Genomic DNA, 20,700 nt, shown 5'->3' on the forward strand with positions numbered 1-20,700 from the left:
GCATTATTTCAGAGGGAATGATCAATTGGTGAACATCACCAGAGTAGGAATCACGGGAAACGGGGATGGCACCTACGATTATAGGCTAACCGGCCTTCGAAAGTACACACAGTACAGCGTGGTGGTGAAGGCGTTCAATAATAAAGGCGACGGTCCAGGATCTGACCCGGTGTCGGTGCAGACCCTCGAAGACGGTGAGCAAACGATATCAAGGTTATTTCACTTTTGTTTTCTGTTCATTTCCCCCTGCTATTTCTGTGTTATTTACTATTTATTCTTCCCCTTTTCGTAACGCTATCGTTTCAGTTTTGAGAATATTTCCCTTCTCAGGAATTTTGATGTTATAGTTTTATTTAATAAGCTTGGATTATCATATGTTTTATATCGTCTGTTTTATTAACCACCACTGTTTCATTGTCTATCGTTTTATTGTCTTATAATATAAATGTATAATATTTAAATGTCGTTAGTTTGTGAGAAAAAGGTTGTTAATCTTGAGATGTTTGTGAAATTGAACTGTAAAAGTGAGATATTTACTGGGATAGGAATTTTCATGGTCGACAACGGTCAACATGATCAACAAATTACAATTCTTAGACTGTTATATTTAATAACACTATATTATTCCTTAGAAACAATATCACAATTCAAAATGGAGTTTCAATCCTTTTTTTAGTAGTTAGCAATACATATATAAATAATATTTTCTTACAGACCTTCAAAATCTAAAGATTATTAACTAATTCGTAAAGGAACAGGTATTTTTCATTAATACTTGAGTGATAAATTACTTTCTATTTAAACTAATTTCTAGAAAAATATACTTTCCTTAGTTTCATCGTACTTGTGCTAAACCGACAATATCGCTATTAATATCTCTCAGATAGATTTAAAAAAATGAAAAATATAGTACCTGTTTATTTAATCCCACAACAAAATAGGGAAGCAGTTTTACTAATACAGACTTGCTCGACATGTTATGAAATTTATAAATTGAAAATGTGCTGTTCTGTGAAGAAGGAAAGATATAACTTAGCATGCTTGCTCCCTATGGTTTTCGTATAACAAAATACGCAAAGTGGAGAAATAGCTTTGTTGCCTGCAAACTAAACGGATCCTCAAACGTCCTCCTCCGAATAAGAAATAACTTACGGTATTTCCAAGTTAGAACGGACGCATTTCCCTTGCCTCAACGAATCGTGATAAAGGATAATCGGGGACTTCAGCAATTTCCGGATAAGTATACAACAGAATACAGCGCGTTCTCCAGCGCTGATGAGGCCAAAGACTCGTGCTTTGCCGCGAAACGATGAAATTAATTTTCGCGGCAGCAGTTTACACCCGTAAAGCCGCAATAACGGATGGATTGGATGTAAAAAGTTTACATATACGATACATCTATCAAGCCAGTACTCATTAACGTACGCCCTTATTTTTTACCCCACTGACCTGTTGTTCTAACTTGTTGAGTTTCAACCCTCTAAGTATCGTATACCGTGTGCAAAGTAAAAACGGAAGCCGTTGTCGTTTAAAACGATTAAGTTCACGACAGTCGCGGAAGCTACCCTCGTCGCGCGATACCTCCCCTGGCGCTAAGAAACTTCCGCGGGACCATTTGCTGATGTTTCGCGATGCCACGGAAATATTTTCAGCGAACTTGTCGCTCCACATTGTATTAGCATCCACAGAATCCTTTATCTTTGTTATCCTGTTAGCTTTCTCCCCTTTTTATTTTCCTCGGGTTCCTGCTACGATACTACGTTATTTCTCGTATAATTGAACTAATATTATTAGTGAAATTTTAGTAGTCACGAGTTGTAAGGTATACGTTACTACGTTTAATAAATTCCCTGAGGTAATGAGAATAAGTTTGGTAGTAAGAGGAAAACTTTGGCGTTTACTTCCTATTAGAATAAGTTTGCTAATCGTAGTACTGTATTGTTGCAATCGATACACTCTTGGAATCGAGATAGCATGTCCCTAATGTTATTTTTGAAAAATATCATCCTTTTGAAATTTATAAGATTTTTGCCTGCATCGTTTTTCGTTTTCAAAGCTTCTAGAAGACAATGATGAATGATACGTTCATTGGTAGTTTAAATTCGTAACGAAAGATAACGCGAGTTTCCTGTATATTTATTGTGCTATTGCCAAGAGAATGCTGAAATTCTTGCAACACTATCTTAAACGAGACATGGGCAAAACAAAAAAGCATCGATCAATGCTTAATTTTATATAAATTATATTACAGATAAATCATATATTTCTTAATAAAATCCACTGTACTTTGCAAAGTTGTAAATTTCATATTATCCAAGTACATAATTAATATTCGACATCTCAAAAAAGAAACTTTGTTTGTCAGAGGGAGACTGCATAAATAACCGTAAATTTTAATGATAATTTTTAGGAATAATGTCTGTAATTCTCATCCTTCTATTTAATTTGTGAGGATCTGATCCATATAACACCTAAACAACTCATTTTCAAAATAAATTACAAATCATCCGTTATCCTATAACTTGTAATTTATAGATTCACTAATTATTTAAATATTTAAGAAATTTTTTCCAGTAGAATCCTGTTAATTTGATATTTGACACTCTGTGTAATCCTTATGTAACCAGTGACCACATCTACTTCCAAAATATTTTCGAAATAACTTAGTTTAAATAATACTGTGAACAGCATCTAATATAGAAATATCGACACCCCGTGGAGTTCCCATTTCAATTTTTGAAACATTCGACCAAACGTTTAACCGACCTTTATCGCGAGTTAAAGTTCAACGACTAGCTGCAACGATGCATGAAATCTGTCCATCACTCGTGCGACTTCCGTGGTTCGTTCCGCTCGAAACAATGGCTGCGCTTAATTGCGCGGTTTCCTTTGCCAACACTCGAGGAAACGGTCGTACCACATTTTCCAACAAACCCGTCATCCAACGATAGTCGGAAATAACTCGAAATTCAGCCGCCTGAAACTACATATCTCCGCGAAAAAAGATGAACAACAGCGTTTTGACAGTTGGATTTCGAAGGACAAATTTCTCTCCGTCGTAAGTTCCCTCGAGAGCAACCGGAAACGTGGAGCGGTCGCGTTCCATATTCCCATTCGTTTTTCTCGGTTGCATAGAACCCGTGATGCAGCTAGCCATCGAACGAGCTACCTCGGAAAAGAAACACTCTTTTGCGTTCCGTGAAAACCACGGATAGAGTGGATATCGCTTTGTGTCGTGTACACGCGCATGCCACGTCGTTTTTCCGCTTTTGACATTTGACCCAGTGGAGAAAGATCGCGGCTTGTGGACCACCCTTTTAACGAGACAGAGGAATCCCTCTGCAGTCGGTCACATCGTATACACACAACGACATTCGAATAACGAGCCCTGTCTCGAAGAAATCGATCGGTTTCTCCTGCTCGCTTTCTCCTCAAGAAGTTAGCACTCGAAGAATTCTACCCTAGCAATCAGGAGCGCAAAAACAATCCACTCGACACCCAGTTTACCTCTTCTCTTTGTCCTCGAATTTCCTCTCGAAACTGAAAACTTCTAGTCACGCCATTTGCCGCGGCAGTAACCAGACCCGCGACTCCGTCATCCTGCCTCTTTGCTCGAATTTCCACAGACAACGAGGATGCGATCGACGACCACCCTCGTGTTTTCCCTCCGCCGCATCCACATTTCCAAGCGTGAAGGTTAATTTTCACCGGTCACGAGAAACCGCCGCGTGTAGCGTATTTATAGAACGAGCATGTCTAGTAATACAATGGTATACGAAGGTTTGCAACGAATTCATGGTTACAATTTGACGCAGTTCCAAGCGCCCCGCCGCAGACGGTGGCGTGCGCCGCTCTAACCGGCCAGAACATCCAGGTGACCTGGAAACCACCGCCTTCCGACAAAGTTCACGGGGTCGTGCAGGGTTATAAGTTGCTGTACGAGGCGGCCAGCGCGGTTTTGGAGCAGCAGGCAGGCAGGGAGACGAAGATCAGCCATGCACTGAGCACGGTGCTGCATGGTCTCAGCCCCTACACCAATTACACCGTACAGGTGCTGGCGTACACCAGGGCTGGCGAAGGTGTTACCAGCAGTCCGGTTTCCTGTACCACCGAAGAAACTGGTAATCCATTTGCTACTAATATCTGTCGTATTTCTTGCTTTCGTCCTGTGGTAAACAACCGAACGTCAACTATCGACGAATAGAAGGAAATCTTCGAAGCGACGTTCCGACAGGATTGGAAGAATCGACGACGGTATAGCTTGCGGGTTTCATCTCGATGCTTTACAGTAGAGTCGTTCTATTGACGTTTCAATAGATCACTATATAGATCAACGAGATTGTCGGCCAGTTTGTCGTTTTGGGATTGAGATTGGAAGATTAGGAGGGTGGGTTAGTGGGTGGATCGTGGATGTAAGTCGGCTAGAACCGGGATGTTAGGATTATTGAAACGTTAATGAGCTGTCAGACACTAGTACCGGTATTGGTCGAGGTACTAAAATTATTGAGCTTCTTGAATTAGCTGATTATCCCAGATACGATTATCTGGATTTCGATTTTCGGTGAATCAAATGTATACATTGCTATTCATGGATATTAAGATACCTGGTTTATGTTCAAATTACCAATGAAGCGATTAATTAATCGTAGATTTGCACTTATACAAGATAACGATGTAAGAATATGCAAGCGCTATTTCTGTAAGTTACGAGAGAAACATAATGTATGAAGAATCATACGTGTTGGATGGAAAAATCGTATAATTTCCTCGGCTAAATTTTGAGAAAATACTGTGTGAGATAGATGTAAAAGTCGGAAAATCTATATGAACAGCATATACGTTTAGCATCTGAATCCTCGTATTTATTAAAATAACGTAGAAGTAAATATTTAGAATGCACGTAATGTTCAAGAATACATAAAATACGCAAAGTACAGTATATAGCATAACATTGTTACATAAAACAAATTCTTATTCTCGGTTCCATTTCGCAAATTATGTTTATAAAATATTAATAACAATAGAATCGCAGCTAGACTTTGGAGATTCCAATTTCTCCGATATTTCCGTAAGACGACTTATTTCTTCCCAGCTCATGTGCGCTATTTCACTACCGTTTAACCCAAAATAAGTTTAAACTCGAGTAACATAAGCTCGAAAATTTCTTGCCAAACGGCGTTCGCGTGAGATGGCTGCACGGTTCGCTTTATACCGGAAACAAAGGAGGCCACTTGCAACCATGAATTCCGGAGAATCGGCGTGGCTGTTTAACGAGAATGGAGAAACGTGGACGAAAAGAGTCAATGACAGAAACTTTAGTCGCGCCTTTGAAGTTAACGTTATACCGAGTTTGTTCTCGTTCTCGTACAACGTGGAAACTCAACAGCAGCTGGTTTTCCATTAAACGCAGCTGCACACGGGCCACTGTACGCGCCGGCCCGTCGAAATTCCGCGAAATGGGTCGCGAATAATTGTATCGCGTTATCGCGAAACTCGTAATAAACGCGCGTCGCGTCGCACTGCCTCGCCAAACGAAGCACAGGCGCGGGACGTAATCGAAATTTCGTGTATCACAAAGAAAACGCCCGAGTCCCGGGGAGAGTTTGTCAATGACAGAAACTCGGCGCGAGTGAATCCCGCCTCCCGGTCCCATGGATTTACTCGTCGGCCCTTTATAAACGTTGTTAGTTGCCGAACACCGATTCGTTTTGAGCCGTGCAACGGACAGCTGGCGATATACAATCACGTGTCAATGAGCCGATAAATAAAGAGAATTTCAGAAAAGCAGAGCTTTAATGAATATAATTAAAAAGGATTGTGTGATACTTTTTCGACAAAGTTTATCGACAGACGTATATAGTCATTGTCACAAAAATCTGTATAGGTACATTCTACAGAAGGATCATTTTTAGGGGAATAAATTGCTACAAAATTTTATTCTAAAATTGTTCGTCATCTTATGACGAGAGATTCGAGATATATTTTATTATTGCTTCGTGTGTTAACAAATAAATATATTATTACAGAATGTTATATATAGATGCATTATTAAAATATTAGACGTACAAATGAATAATCCAAATTTTTCAGTGAGAATCAAAGTTTATTTAAAAAGAAAATACTGCAAGTTGTCGGATCAAAGTATTTGTCGTCGCATCCTACAACTGTAAACCATCTATTAGGCAAATAATGAATTCTACCACGGAAAGATATTGCGTCTCTAGGCAAGATCCAATGATTAAGTGCTGACAAAGGAGAATGTTCTACGAAATTGCTGAGTGACAACGCTGGGCCACACACTGCTCCTGCGACAAAAGACATCGTAATGAATCTTGTTTGGAACGTCTTGCAGCAGCCAGCATGTTCTCTAGACATTATTCCTCCAAATTACCACCTGTTCCGATGCAACACGTCTTATCATATACTTCCAATTAGCGAATGAAATGCAAACATGACTTGACGATTGAATCTTGTCTCAAGACAACATTTTGTCGTAGTGAAACTCGTCACTTACCTGATAGATGGTTTAATATAAATAATTAAAAAAATGTTTTTTAAACAAACTTTAAGTTACACTGAAAGCTTTGTACATAAATACGATACAATATACAACGAATATATACGATAAAACTGACCTTTTATCTCTACCAACAATATTTCAACGATTCAACAGCAATCTAAAAAAGATTGACAACTCTCCTCCAACATATTCTTTTTACTCTACCAATCCCGAATTCAAAACGTATCACGATTGACCATCGACGTAAGCAACGTTTTCTGTTCTCTTGTCCATCCCTTCCGCTGCACATCCGGGACAGCTGTCACACCTAGTTCTCCTGTTTCAGTTCCGGACGCGCCGGAGCGCGTGAAAGCTGTGATCAGTAACGAAGACGCAGTGGTAATATCTTGGCTGCCTCCACGGCGACCCAACGGAATCCTTACCAAATACACCGTCTATGTTCGGGTGTTGGACCAGGGCCAAGAGGTGAAGATCACTAAAAATTCGTTGTCTGAGCAGAACCTGCACTACGAGGCGACTGGGTTGAAGCTGCGCGAATCCTACGAGGCCTGGGTTACGGCCTCGACCAAAATGGGGCAAGGACCTAGCACTCCGGTCATCAAACTTCAGTTGAGCAATACTGGTAAGCCATCGTACGACGAACGCGAAACTTTCCCTCTTCCTGCCGCAAGAAACGTTTCTTCGTTTCAACCATACCCTCGGCTATTTCTCTTTCTCCCCCGCCCCCCTCTCTCTCTTCTTCTTCTTCTTTCTTTCATTCCCTGCAGGAATTGAATTGAACAGCTCGATTCGCGAACGATCGTGGCGAACACGTGGAAAATGGGGCCAATGAACGTGGAAGTTATATGAAAAATTCGTGAACCATAATCCCCCGAGAAACAAACCACACGATGCTGGCTTTGTATTTCTATATTCTACTCTCACCATCGTCACTTTCTCTTTTTTTCATTCACATTGAGCTTCTCCTTCTACTTTTTTAAGATTCAGAAGTGCTGTACCGTTCTTACTGTATTTATTAGAACATTTAGATACTAATTAATTAGGTCCAAGTATATTAAATTGCCTGTCATTTTTCGTGGTACTTTAATATAGTTATATACTTTTCTATAATGAAAATGGGATGAAATATTTGATAACGAAATTCTTCATTAGAAAATAAGGACATGTACCAATATCTTTCATGGCTGTTGTAAATATCCGGTTACTGTAATAATTAGAAGTAGTACTGTAATTAGTACTGTACTTAGTAGTAATTAGAAGTACTTACTGTAAAAAATATATATCTCTTTGTGAGATCAACAGTGAACTTAAATTATCTATTAGAAGATATAGCGACAATATGTCTTGCTAGTTGCTACACACATTTACTATTGAAATATCATTAACATCGGAAGTCTTTCCATCGGCTTAAAAGAACTTTTCTAATCTAACTTATACTTCAGAAATTAAAATGTCTGGAGATAAAAAACTAGTCAAATAATAAAGTACTTCTAACAGGATTGACAATTACAAAGGCCAATTTTATTATTGCATATTGGCTTGCAAAAGTCAATTTAATCAGATTGTAATATGAAGTTGTTCGAGAAGTTCGTAACGAAATTTAGGTAAAAATTTAGCGCTTTATCAAGTAACGTCTTTACTGTTTCTTTCGATAACTTCCTCCCAAACATCATTCTCTCCGCAATTTTTCCATTCTTTCCAACAATAAATTCCTTCAAGTAGATTTTAAGTTCCCTCAAGTTCTTAAAGCACTAAATTTCTCGTAATAAAGAGAGTTGTATAAAACACAGAATGAATAATCACGTGCCTTCGATAAATGTAATTCCTGTTAAAATTCATTACTTTTTGCCCACTTTTCATCGACACACGAGGCTCAACGTTCTCTTATTGGAAAAGCGAAACCATTATAATTAACGAATTCCGATAATAATTTTAAAATTACAATACTATGAAGCTAAAGAACACAAAGGTAAAGAATTTTTCCAATAGCAAAGTAATTCCGCAGGATTTGACGACTATAAACTCGTTTTTAGTCTCCTTATTGCGTATATTTGTCTTCGAAAATTAATTTAATCGCATCAAAATATTTTAAATATCTTAAATATTCTAATAATGCGATAGCCACGATGATTTCCAGAAATAAAATCATTACAATTCAATTTAACCGTAATTTAGTAATGAAAATGAATGAAACGATAGCATACCAATAATAATTTTCATAGACCAAGTTCGTTTCTGGAACAAGACATTCGATGGATTTCTCTACTACTTGTTCATTGCCTCGTTTCATATGCATGGGATGTATAATCGATGTTACTCCCACGATTCTTTACTTTGACTTTGACTGGTTCAAAGTTTGGGTGGGGTCGAAGTTGATCGAAGTGGCTGTGCTAATATAGGACTTCCGGGAATCATGTATTTTAATCAAAGTAACCCGGCTCGATTCGTTCGAATAATTGAAAGCATCTTCCCCGAAATCGGTGCTCGAGTTTCGTTTCTCAAATGTCCCGTTAAAAATTCTTTGCTCTCGAGGAATATAAGGAGAAGGAGAAACGATGAGAGAGGAGAATAGACGAGGCAAGTTTCGAAAGTGAACTCAAACACGGATCATAGCTGGAGGAAGTTTAACGAAGAGCAAGGATAACCGGGACTTTTAATTAGTTCCAGCAGCTATAATATCGTTCGGAGTACCGCTGGTGGTGCCGTGGAGGGTGGACGTCAATATGGCCTGTCTCGCCGTCGGTAATCCACGGCCGACGGTGGAATGGCGTCGCGGCGACATCAAGTTGCAGCAGAAGTAAGTGTGAAACGTGCGCAAGATCGTGTAGATGTATCATAGATTGTGTTCAGTCTCGTAGATTGAACGCAATACATAATAATAAATTCCTGCGAGTTTTTCGAGCGGTTGGAATAGTTTACGACTACTTAACACGTTGACTGTCACGGTGATCATCGATGTCACCTATGTTATTAAGTATTTTTAAAACGATGGAAAAAAGGTAAATTTCATGAACAAAAAATCCTCGACGGTGCGAATGATTTAAATAACAAATGTCAGAGAAAAGCTACACAAATACATTGTCTAGTGATTACTGTCACAAAGATTAAATCAACGCGTTCCACATTATCGTCACGGTCGTGCGTAATAGTAAATAATAATAAATTCGTGATTATAAATTCATCTCAGGAAATTTGCCCGCGAATTACGACACTTGAGGCAGTGCTACAGTGTATGTAAGTATATAAGATGATGGTGTTTCCACGACAGATCAGACATCGGTTCGGACAACACATTAACACTGAAGAACGTGCAGAGGACGCACGAGGGAAACTATTCCTGCCACGTGAAGAATCCTCTTGGCTCCGACGAAATCGTGTACACGTTGCAAGTGCAAGGTATGTGGGACGAGTCACCTGGGAGAAAAAATTATCCCGGTGATCCAGATTCTTCGTCCTTTAATGTCATTTTGCAGTAATCGCTTTATCGCGACGTTGTTATTGTATCTACGATGAGAAACGTGAGGCAATCCTTTTATTCCCGCTCATTCGAAACTGAGATTCTATTGTATTTAAGATAATCCTTCCAACCCTTATTATACGAAAACTTATCTTTTTAAACCACAACGTAAAAATTCCTCCTTCGTGGTATCCCTTTCGCTTGGTTTAGGATTCTTCCATCGGCGATTTACAACTAAAGTAAAGGGTTTACCGCGTGTTGTTTGTAACATTGTTTCGGCGAGAAGGGGATAATACCAGGCAGATAACCGCTATGGCGAAACGAATCGGGTCAACGGGTCGCATTGGAAACGCGAATCGACGTCGCGTCGAAAACGCAAATCGACGTCGCGTCCTGGGTAACCTTCGTTTGTCTCGCTTGCGTCGCGCGTATTATCATGGCAATGAACGGGAATTGGTCGCAGTTATCCTGGAAAAGCTCGCCGTTAATGGGAAGAGGAGAGTTCGTTAAAAGTTACATCGAACTGTTTTACGTTTCGATGGCTATGCAATTATTTTGCGTCGAATAAAATACGTATTTCGAACACGCTCGAGAAGATACACCAACAACTATAAGTATTAAAACACCTATTAAAATTTCATATAAATTGCATATCTTTCTCTCTCTCTCATTGCTGTTTTATTACAAATTTATTTTTTCACTCGCGTCATATATACCTTACGATATAATATACTAAATAAAGTAAAATTGTTTACTTTCTCCCAATGAATAATAAGGAAAGATAGTTCGTTTTGTTACTTATATTATATACAGGGTGGTTGGTAACTGGTGGTACAAGCGGAAAGGGGGTGATTCTACGCGTAAAAAGAAGTCAAAAATATAGAATAAAAATTTTTCGTTCGAGGCTTTGTTTTCGAGAAAATCGACTTTGAATTTTCGCTCGGTACGCGTGCGGTGCGGTTATAACGGACATCATTGTAGATCGTTGTCTCGATGGAAAAATTAAAAAAAAAAAATGAGAAAAAAAAATTTTATTCTATATTTTCGACTTCTTTCTTCGCGTAGAATCACCCCCTTTCCGCTTGTACCACCAGTTACCAACCACCCTGTATGTACCTTATGTTACAAAATACTAAACAAAGTGACCTGATAGTTATGGTAAGTAGTGTACGACGAATACGTTTACCAAAGACACTTAGTTACGCGGGACGAGCGTGGAACGCGACGACGACGATACAATCTCCACGTCGTTCGAATTCTCGCGGTCGTACGTGAGAACGGATTTGGGGAAAAACTAGGCAAATATGTTACACGCGACGTGCACTGAGTTTTCTGATTTCGTTTCCTGTCGGAGACTATGGTGGCTGTATCTCAAGCTCAGCAAGAATAGATCGCACCTAGAGACTTTGCTTTGGAATTTGTTGAACAGTTGGTTCTTATGAATTACAAATTCTTTTCAAGTTTCTTTGAAGACTCGTTACTTGTAAAGTGGGTCGTTGTTTGCCTAGAAATTTCGATAACGATGAAATGAAAAATTGGTCATAATAAATCAATTTTAAATTCTAATTTTTCTAAATGTGAATAACAGTATGATTTCGTTTATCTGAATTTGTCATATAATGACAAATAATATAATTTGACATCATATAATTTGACAAATAATGTAATTAAAATTCATACGATAGCAGTTTATCAATGTCATTATTTTTATTCCCACATAATAAAAGTCCGTGTTCAAATAAGTGAAAGAGATTCGATCGGCAGGAATCCAGTCAATCGAGCATTAACTAAAATTTCATTCGAATAAATGGAATTGAAATAAATTATTTCCAATAGAAATGAAATGCCGCATTAAAACATAGCCCAAGAGTTTGGAGTTATCTCGTCTTCTCTGGCTAACTCTGTTGCGGTAGAGTATCTCGCTCAAGTTTGAACAAACCAAGTGATTCTTGATATTTCACAAAAAACCTGTAGCGAAAGAATGAAGTGAAAAATCACTATCAAGTACGATCATCAATATCGTATTATTGGCGATTATCGATAACGATTATCTCATTTTTCCTTCAAACTTCAGAAATTTGTTAACGACAGTGGAAGACATTCAGGTCAAGAATGACTCAATGAACGCTACTAGTTGAGAGATTTAACAGATCGAGGGAAACAACTTCCCTCCCGTTCTCTATTTACGGCTGTCCAATTTATAGTTTAACGTGATTAATCAATCGAGCAGTCGTTCTTGAGCGATCAAACCACTGGCCTTAATCGAACAACTTTGCACAGTGCCGCCAACTCCACCGACTTTGATCGCCACCGGTACCACAACCGATGCGGTTCAACTGCAGTGGAAGCAAGGCGACAATGGGGGCGCCCCTATCAAAGGATTCTTGTTGGCTTATCGTCGAGAGTACTCCGAGTGGGAGGAAGTGATGTTGGATAGGAAAGCAAACACGCATCTTCTCGAAGGTTTAGAATGTGGGACCAAGTACCAGTTCACGTTAGCAGCCTTCAACAGGATTGGTAGCGGAAGCGCCAGTAAGATCGAGACAGCGAAGACAAATGGGACGAAGCCTATTCCTCCTACGAAACATCAGCTGATCAAGTCCAACCAGACGTTCATTACGTTGGAGTTGACCTCCTGGCAAGATGGAGGATGTCCTTTGTTGTATTTCGTGGCAGAATATAGGAGACTTCCTGGTGATTGGTTGCTCGGTAAGCGTTACAGAAGTAGAAGATTATATGGAGATACTGATTTAGTTTGAATTATTGTTATTAGCGAAATTTTATAAGTTACAAATTACATGGACTAATATAGTATACATAGATCACCCCTAGGTTGGGGTTAGGTTCCTCGTCTTCTAAACAGAAATTCGCAGCTCTAAAACGTTGGAACCACTTCCTACAGGTGCGAGATGAAAGCGCATTTTCTCCGTAAACAGCACATATGTTTTTCGTGGCAATTGTTACAGAACTTCCTTTCCGAAATTCATATAACACGAGATGTCGAAAATGGATACGCATTTCACTCATGATTTTTTACTGTTAGAAATCACTGTGTTCGCTATATTACCACCTTATATCCACGAAAATCTGCTCTAGCCTGTTCTCGATCAGCTAAGCTCAAGTGCATCGGTCCCTTATCGCCGTATGTTTATAAATCGACACATGAAATGTATACACAAAAGTCGGCACGAACTTATGGAATGACCTATACAGTAGCTACAAAAGCTGATACAATTAATTGGTAAATTATCGTGGAAAAAGGTGTTCATGGTTTTTGCTCGCGGACTATTCATTTTTTCCTGACCTTACTTTCTTGATTATTTATTTAATACCGATCGGTAATGATAATTTCTCCATTAATATAAAAGAAAAGTACGGTTATTAAAAACAAAAGTCTTTTTAAAAGTTTTGGTATCCGAAACAGTTCCGGAAACTTTTTGTAGCCCGCAGTATGTTATGGTCTGTTTCACACAACGACCCTAATTCTGTTGCAGTGTCGAATAGCGTGCCGCCGCAATCGAGATTCCCTATAGTGGGTCTGCAAAGTGGTACCAAATACGAACTCCGTGTCACCGCGTACAACAACGCAGGCTCGACGCAGGCCGAATACCTGTTCAACACGCTATCGCCGACCGGCAGTAATCGAATGCATGACGAGCATCCGCCGGAAACCGAAGAGACCTCGCTGTTTTTTGACGCCCACGTGCTGGCGCCTACCGTGATCTCGTTTCTCGCCATATTCCTAGCAGTGGCTGGCATTTGCTTTTGCTTGAAAACACGTAAGTCTCTTTTCGCGGATAGACCTTTCGCTAACGTTTGTCATCCACAGTTATTCGCTACGAAATTGTATTTTTTGTTTAAAGTAAAAATTCGTTCGTCGACATTTACTTTAAACGATGAATCGTAACAATTTGGTCGATGTCTGCGTGTAATTAGGCGTAAAATATACAACCGGCGGCAAGAAGCAGTGTCCATGAGAGTTCGACGAACGTTTTTGCGACACGTTTATGGACAGCGATCGGGAAATTCCCATTTGGCTTGAAAATTCAAATTCATTTCTGCGTTACCGTTATCGCGTGTGCTCAAATAACCGTACATATAATTAAAATCACCGGAGGGAGATGTATATTTCGTTGTATTGAAACAAGCGTTATCAAACAAAGAAGCATTGAATCGATGTTCAATTAACGACCCTAGTTACGTGCACGTGTGTATACTTCAACGTATAACATGCGCGTACGCGTGAAACGAAAATCATGATTTCAGAGTAACAACGGAATTCGTGTCTATAACACGGCCGAAATTCGGCCCGGTATACATATCCTATACCTTGTACATTCAATCACGAACCATCACCGATTCAAACTTAATCGTGCTATAGCAATTATCCGCCAACTGATCCATCGGTAAGCTTTAACTTTCTCCGATTCGACAACGAAGTCTTACGTCGATCAAAGTAAGATTATTACTTCGATATTAACAAAGAATCGAGCCGAATTCTAGATTGTAAATTGTGAAACGTATAAAGTCGGAATCGATCGTAGTAACACGTTCAGTTCAACGTGGATCACTGATGACCGTGATTGGAATAACATTTGTACAGTGCATATATTTAATCGTTCGACTATTCCTTCAAATAATTTATCCGGCATAAAGTCTTTGTAAATGTATCAAATCCTTCTCGATTGTACGATATTATGTCCTTAGAGAACTTTCCGATCTGTTCCTTCTGAATGATTCAAATCATTCTTTACTACATCAGTTTTTACGATATCGTAATCGTTTTCATTATGTGTATTATCTTTGTCATAACTTGTTAGAGTACATATCCTTCCAGTGTATTATAATCATCCACCTGATCCATTGATGAGTTCCGATTTCCTCAAATTCGACGATAAAATCTTACATAGAAAGTTCGATAGTTACGCTACCTCGTGTACTACAGATAATTACCACATTAGTCATAAGTATCCGGACACTGTTCGATTTATAGTAGCAGTAAGTGAATTTTTATCAAAGTTTCCAAATCAATGATGAATTGGTAACTGGAAACGACGCTAATTACTTTAATATAGAATTTTCAGGCTATAAAATTAAATTACCCATTAAAAAGAATAACGATAATATATTTTATTATTTACTATATATCGATAATATATATATATTTACTATATATACTATATAAACATATCGCTGTTTAAATGTCACTGGTTGAGCCAAATTAAATTATAAATTAAAAAATTCTGATTCTATAAAAATACGTTAACTTCGAATTCTTCTTAAATTTTGCCACGATCATTTTCAACGACCCAATTTATATTTACTAATATATATAGTTCGATATATATACAGATCGATCACAAAGGAAATTCGAAAGGAAGGATAGGACGACTCGATCGGAGGGCAGGGATCGATAGCTCGGTACTCGAAGCACGCGGGTAGGATTTCAGCGGCGGCAATTTGCATTAAGCCAGAAGGGCGTGCTGGCGCCGCACTCGTACCACTCGTCGTTATTGAGTAGCTAAACGTCGCAGGATTGTGCTCCAATTACTATACCGTGGGGGCACCTTTGAGGGATGGCGAGCCACGAGATATCGCCAGTTAACGGGCGAAAATTGATTCCTGATTTTCGTTTCCACCCTCTTTTCGCGTCTCAACGTTCCTCTTAATGGATCCAATCGGGTGCCGTGCATTTTTATTCGGCCAACCACTTACCACTGCAGTGTCAACATCACCGGGATTGATACGTTCGTCTGGAACGATTTGATTAATTAAATGCCTGACGAACGAGGCAGCCGTGCGCGGATCATGCAAGTATATCTGCCGTTGTGGTGCTAAAGCGATCGTTTCGTTGGCGCGCGTGGAATGAGCAAAAATTATCTATGCGTTTACAATGATTCGAAAGTGGCGCAAGATTCTATTCTAGACCGTTGGATCTTCTTTTTTCGAATCTACTGATCAGTTTGACTTACATCCGAGCGACTTATGTCTAATTACAGTCTTCTTTCTTGGTATTAGAACTGTATTACAGCCTCGTTTTCTCACCTTCTTCGAGATGTTGGAATAAAAGTCCCTAGCCAGATAGATTTGTCGCTTTATATTCCAAGGACGATATGTACAAAATTTCTAATATTGGATACGAGGCTAGGGCGAGTGAAAGAAAACGAATAAACATGTTATACAGTGGTATAATATTAATTAAAATTCCGTGACATATTGCTTTTGGAATATAAAGTGAAAAATCTATTTGTTGTAAGCATCTTATCGATATCTGGGATTTCTTTCCGAGTAACGTACGACTTTACTGCACTTTTGAGACAAATATAATTACAAGCTTAATCGACGAAGTCCTTTATTCGATGAAATTTTGGTAGTAGATTTTCAAAGCCGTCAAAGCCGTCCCCGTTGCGTTGAAATTCTCTCCGATAGCGTGGTAGAGCCACGTCAAGTCTTTGATACGTGGGCGGTTTGAAAGGTTTGTCGAAGTATCCTAAGACGCTGTGCTTTGGACATGTCATATCACCTATAACAGGTAAACACTATTGACAATTTGTCTTCTATTTTTGTTAGCTCGTTAATTACAAAAAACAACGTGTTCGACGTACTTCGTATAGATTTATTCTAACATTCGCATGTATGTATTAACACTTGAAATCTTTTATCAATAGCATTTACTCAATATATGTCTTAATTCACTTGTTGAGTTACTTCTTCGGACAACCTATCTATCAAAAAAATATCAAAGTTTTTATATAATTGCAATCTTACATTCTCAATTCTGCAACCAAACTGGCTTGTGAAAGGTGTAATTTTTGAATGTCTACCTTTTGGATCAAATCGTACTCTCCTAATATTATTGGTTTTGGCATCATAATCATTTTTAGTATTTTTTTATTATGGCTTAGTACACATTTCTTAGCACGATTTAATGATAATCGATCAAACTATCATCCACTGATCGTCAATTGAATTATTATACATTTATTATCAGCTAAATCATCATCTATTAATCGTCAACTGAACTATTACCCACTGCTTATCAATTAAGCCATCATCCATTAATCATCAACCGAACTGTCATTCATTTCATCTATCCTTCCCGTTCATTAATGACGAAAACTCTGAAACTTGACTGCTTTTTTCCCCAAATCGACAAAATATTTCACTCGATAAATTACTTCTACACCTACCTGGCATAGACACTTTTCTCATAAATAAATAAAACTAATTTATCGAACTAGCACTCCAATAATTGGTCTGTTCGCTTCAAGTTTATAAAAAATCTTTCGTAACCGGTATACCTGCGAATATCTGTCTAATGTTTCGATCGGTCACGTCGCATGGCGTAAACTGATAATCACGAAGAAACGTGTTAATTAATCGCGATGATTGCAGAAGCGGAAAGATCTGGTCGAGCGAACGATCCGAATTCGCAAACGCAGGCTGCGCTGGAGAACAAGCATAACATGGAGCAGAGGGAACAATACTACGCGACCGTGAGGAAACCGGGCCAGCAGTCACCCTGTCGCGAGGTGAGCGCGCTGGAAAGAATACCCGAATATTCCGAAGACATTTATCCGTACGCCACCTTCAATCTGCCCGAGCAGGAAAACCTGTCGGCGAACCCGATGCGACAGGCGTTCTACTACGAACGTAGCGAAACGATGCTGCAAGGCAATCAGGTACGAGTACCGATCATAAATAACTGTCGACGAAATTCGATAAAGAAACGTTTCGAAGATGGCGAGAAGAGACCTTTTCAAACGGATGTACTTTCCGTGGCTCCTACACACGGAGTAATTTAATCGATCGAAAAGGCTGTATCCTTCTCTTCTGTGCGCGTGTCTCACATTCGTGCATACCTGGCGCGTTACGGGAAAGAAATGTCTCTTCATCGGGGAGGGTGGAACGATATATCCTCGTGTACGAGCGTGAGAGATCAGGTCGATGATATATTGCTTGTATACACGTAGGCGGATATCCCGAGAGATCAAAGTAGCCTGCACTCGATCTCGCGTATAAATGTAAGACGACTTCCATTTATGTATCGTGCCCGAGCTTACGTTAGATCTGGCGAGACTTTCCTTTCAAGTAAATGTGCTTGCCTCTGTGTGGTCGGAAAACTTGTTACTTACCTCGAACATCAATAGAGAATCTGGTTCTGCAAACTGGTGAAATAATCGTATACGTACACAACAGTGTCCGCTTAGCTGCGGTTGCTTCGATTTACATTTTCCCTGCAGCTAGCCAGCCAGGGTAAGGTAATCGAAAATTTTTCCTTCTGCTCTTCGCTCGTCTCTAAACAAGCTTTACGTGGCAGTTTAAAAAATATTAAGGGCGAATGAGATACAAAAAAAAAAAAGATTATTTAATATACCTAGCCACGGAATTAGAACTACGTGCGCAAATTTCTCTGTTCTAACTACTACGCTATATCATAGATAGTAAATAGTTCTTGACTGTTCAAATTACTATTCGATACGCAGACGTTCGTGTATAGAGCAGCTAATTTATTACTGTTGAATATCACGAAGCCAAATCCATGCAGTTGCTTTCATCGAAGAACAACCCCCATATCTTATGCTTATGCAGCCATTTCGTTTAATGGCATTGAACGTCATTGAGATGTTTGTATGTAGCTTCTAATGTTGAGGCTTATACCAAAGAACGTAGGTAACTTTTACACGTTGCAGTGCGACATGGAGCAGTATACAAAGGTACGAGGAAGGGCGCGGCGGAAGTCGAAATCGTTCAAGTCAGAATCGGAGGAGTACGATACACTAGGCTCGGACAGCGACACGGAGGTCGGTACCAGCAGTCGCACCGAGTCGTCGAATCACCTGGACGACTCCGGGCCGGCGTCGATAATGACGCGATCTCCGGGGCCGAATTCGATCGGGCAGAGGGAGCAGCGACTAGCCCTGGTCCCGAGGCCGGTTCATCATAGTAAGTTAGTATTCGATTTTCTGTGTCGACGCCGGCAACAGCCTTAAACAGCATCCAGGTCGCCACTAACGTCTCACGTTTCTCGCATCAACGTGTCTCGCGTGCACCTTCCAGATGTGCTGTACCACACGCACGAATCAAGTACATCAACCGAGCCGTCACCAATTTCTGAGAGGAAGACCTTCCCGAGGCTCGAGAAGCAAAGGTACGATAACCCGGAGAAATATTCCTATGGATTGTACTACGAGTCATTTTCGTTCGATTATCTGTCAAACTTTCTAAACGAATCTTTTTTATGAATTCTATTATCAGCGATATAATCTTTCTCTGGTTCATCCATTTCCTTTGAGTCTGTATACTATGTACGGTAGAACTTTATTCATGGATACGATATCTTAGCGCCTCGTTAAGTGAACTTCTATTGAACGAATCTACTTGTAGAAACGTGAACTCGTATTATACAGACGAATGGAAAATTATAAGTAATGGACAGAATCAAGGAACTCCTACTATATGAGTTCTTTCACTATCGTTGAATTCAGATAAATAGAGTTCTAGCGTGTATTTATCATTATACTGTGAATGTTTATACAAATTTATATCTTTTTGAACACAGCCAGAGAGATGAAGTTGCTATAGAGAACTTATTTCACCCTTTAAATATTATAACGAATATTTTACTCTGAATATTTTACATATATTTGCATGTTTTTTCTATGTTTCCTAAAAATGTATAAGCATCTTTATTCATTATTATTCAGCTTTCCCAAAAGTACTTTTCCCTTTTTAATATACTGGCTATGAAAAAAAAGCATAAAAGGAAAGAGTAAAAAATAAGTCTAATCGCTACCGATATAACTTCGATCTCTTTTAACGTAACATCATGATCGATGCTTAATCCACTCTAATCTCATTCTGGAAATTTGTTATCAAAAATGCCTACTGTTATAACACGTTCAATGTCGTATCATATGGAATTGTTAAATTTACAGGAATCAAGGAGCAACGCCCGATATGGGGATGGACGGTCGTGTACCGGGAATACTACGCCCTGTGATGAAGCTCTCGGAATCCGGGATGCATTCGTATTCGAGGGGAGCATCACCGAGTCAACCGTCGAGGCCTGGATCTTGCGATCGGCTGGGGAAAGATCCGAGCCCGAGGAAGTCCGTAGAGTCGTTGTGCCTGCTGGAAGAACCCGGATCGTCCAGAATGGCAAGGAAGGAAGAGGACTGGGGCAGCGAGTTGTCTACGTTGGAACTGAAGCCGCCGACAGGTTTCACGGACGCGCACGAGACCAGCGAAGCGGAGTGCGATATCGACATGAAACTGAAGCTCCACAGGAAGAGGACGGGTTTTCCTTCTAACTCGCTCTCGAAATCACCTAAAGACTTCACTATCACTGTCTAAGTGTGTTAATCAAATATTCGAAGAAAAAAAAATGAAGTAAAACTAAAATGAAACCGCAAAAGTTAATGAAACGAGTAAAAAAAAAAAAAAACGATATATCGCATAAGAGACACAGTCACACGTACACGCATACAGACACAGACACGTAAAAATAATAAAGATGCCAAAGCATGATGAGTGTTAATTCAAAAAAGCAAAAATGTAAAAAAAATACGAAACGCAAAAAAGAAAATTTCCTCGCCGTTGAGATTGTCGGGATTCCCCAACGCTTCTCTGTGGATGGATGACTGTCTTTCCGTGTAACTACCGTCGACGATCCATTTACAATAAAGAGGTATTTTTGTAAGAAAAACCGGAAAAAAGCTAA

General features: G+C 39.4%; 1 protein-coding gene across 7 annotated transcripts in view; it reads left to right on the forward strand.

The window, feature by feature from the left end:
• The window catches only part of LOC117234692 (Down syndrome cell adhesion molecule-like protein Dscam2), a 163,631-nt gene extending 142,931 nt beyond the window's left edge, over positions 1–20,700 (forward strand). For 2 of the 7 annotated variants that reach the window (XM_033496165.1, XM_033496162.1), the window contains 11 exons: positions 13–194; positions 3,816–4,121; positions 6,846–7,142; positions 9,182–9,317; positions 9,789–9,916; positions 12,258–12,686; positions 13,472–13,756; positions 17,373–17,659; positions 18,671–18,923; positions 19,038–19,128; positions 19,916–20,333. In XM_033496165.1, coding sequence (XP_033352056.1) covers positions 13–194; positions 3,816–4,121; positions 6,846–7,142; positions 9,182–9,317; positions 9,789–9,916; positions 12,258–12,686; positions 13,472–13,756; positions 17,373–17,659; positions 18,671–18,923; positions 19,038–19,128; positions 19,916–20,333 — 2,812 coding nt within the window. Of the gene's footprint in view, positions 1–12; positions 195–3,815; positions 4,122–6,845; positions 7,143–9,181; positions 9,318–9,788; positions 9,917–12,257; positions 12,687–13,471; positions 13,757–17,372; positions 17,660–18,670; positions 18,928–19,037; positions 19,129–19,915 lie in introns of all 7 variants that reach the window. The other 5 variants (XM_033496164.1, XM_033496163.1, XM_033496161.1 and 2 more) reach the window with 5 other exon arrangements.

The sequence above is a fragment of the Bombus vosnesenskii genome, unplaced genomic scaffold (assembly GCF_011952255.1).
Source record: "Bombus vosnesenskii isolate JDL3184/JDL3185 unplaced genomic scaffold, Bvos_JDL3184-5_v1.1 scf7180000013308, whole genome shotgun sequence".
Lineage (NCBI taxonomy): Eukaryota > Metazoa > Arthropoda > Insecta > Hymenoptera > Apidae > Bombus > Bombus vosnesenskii.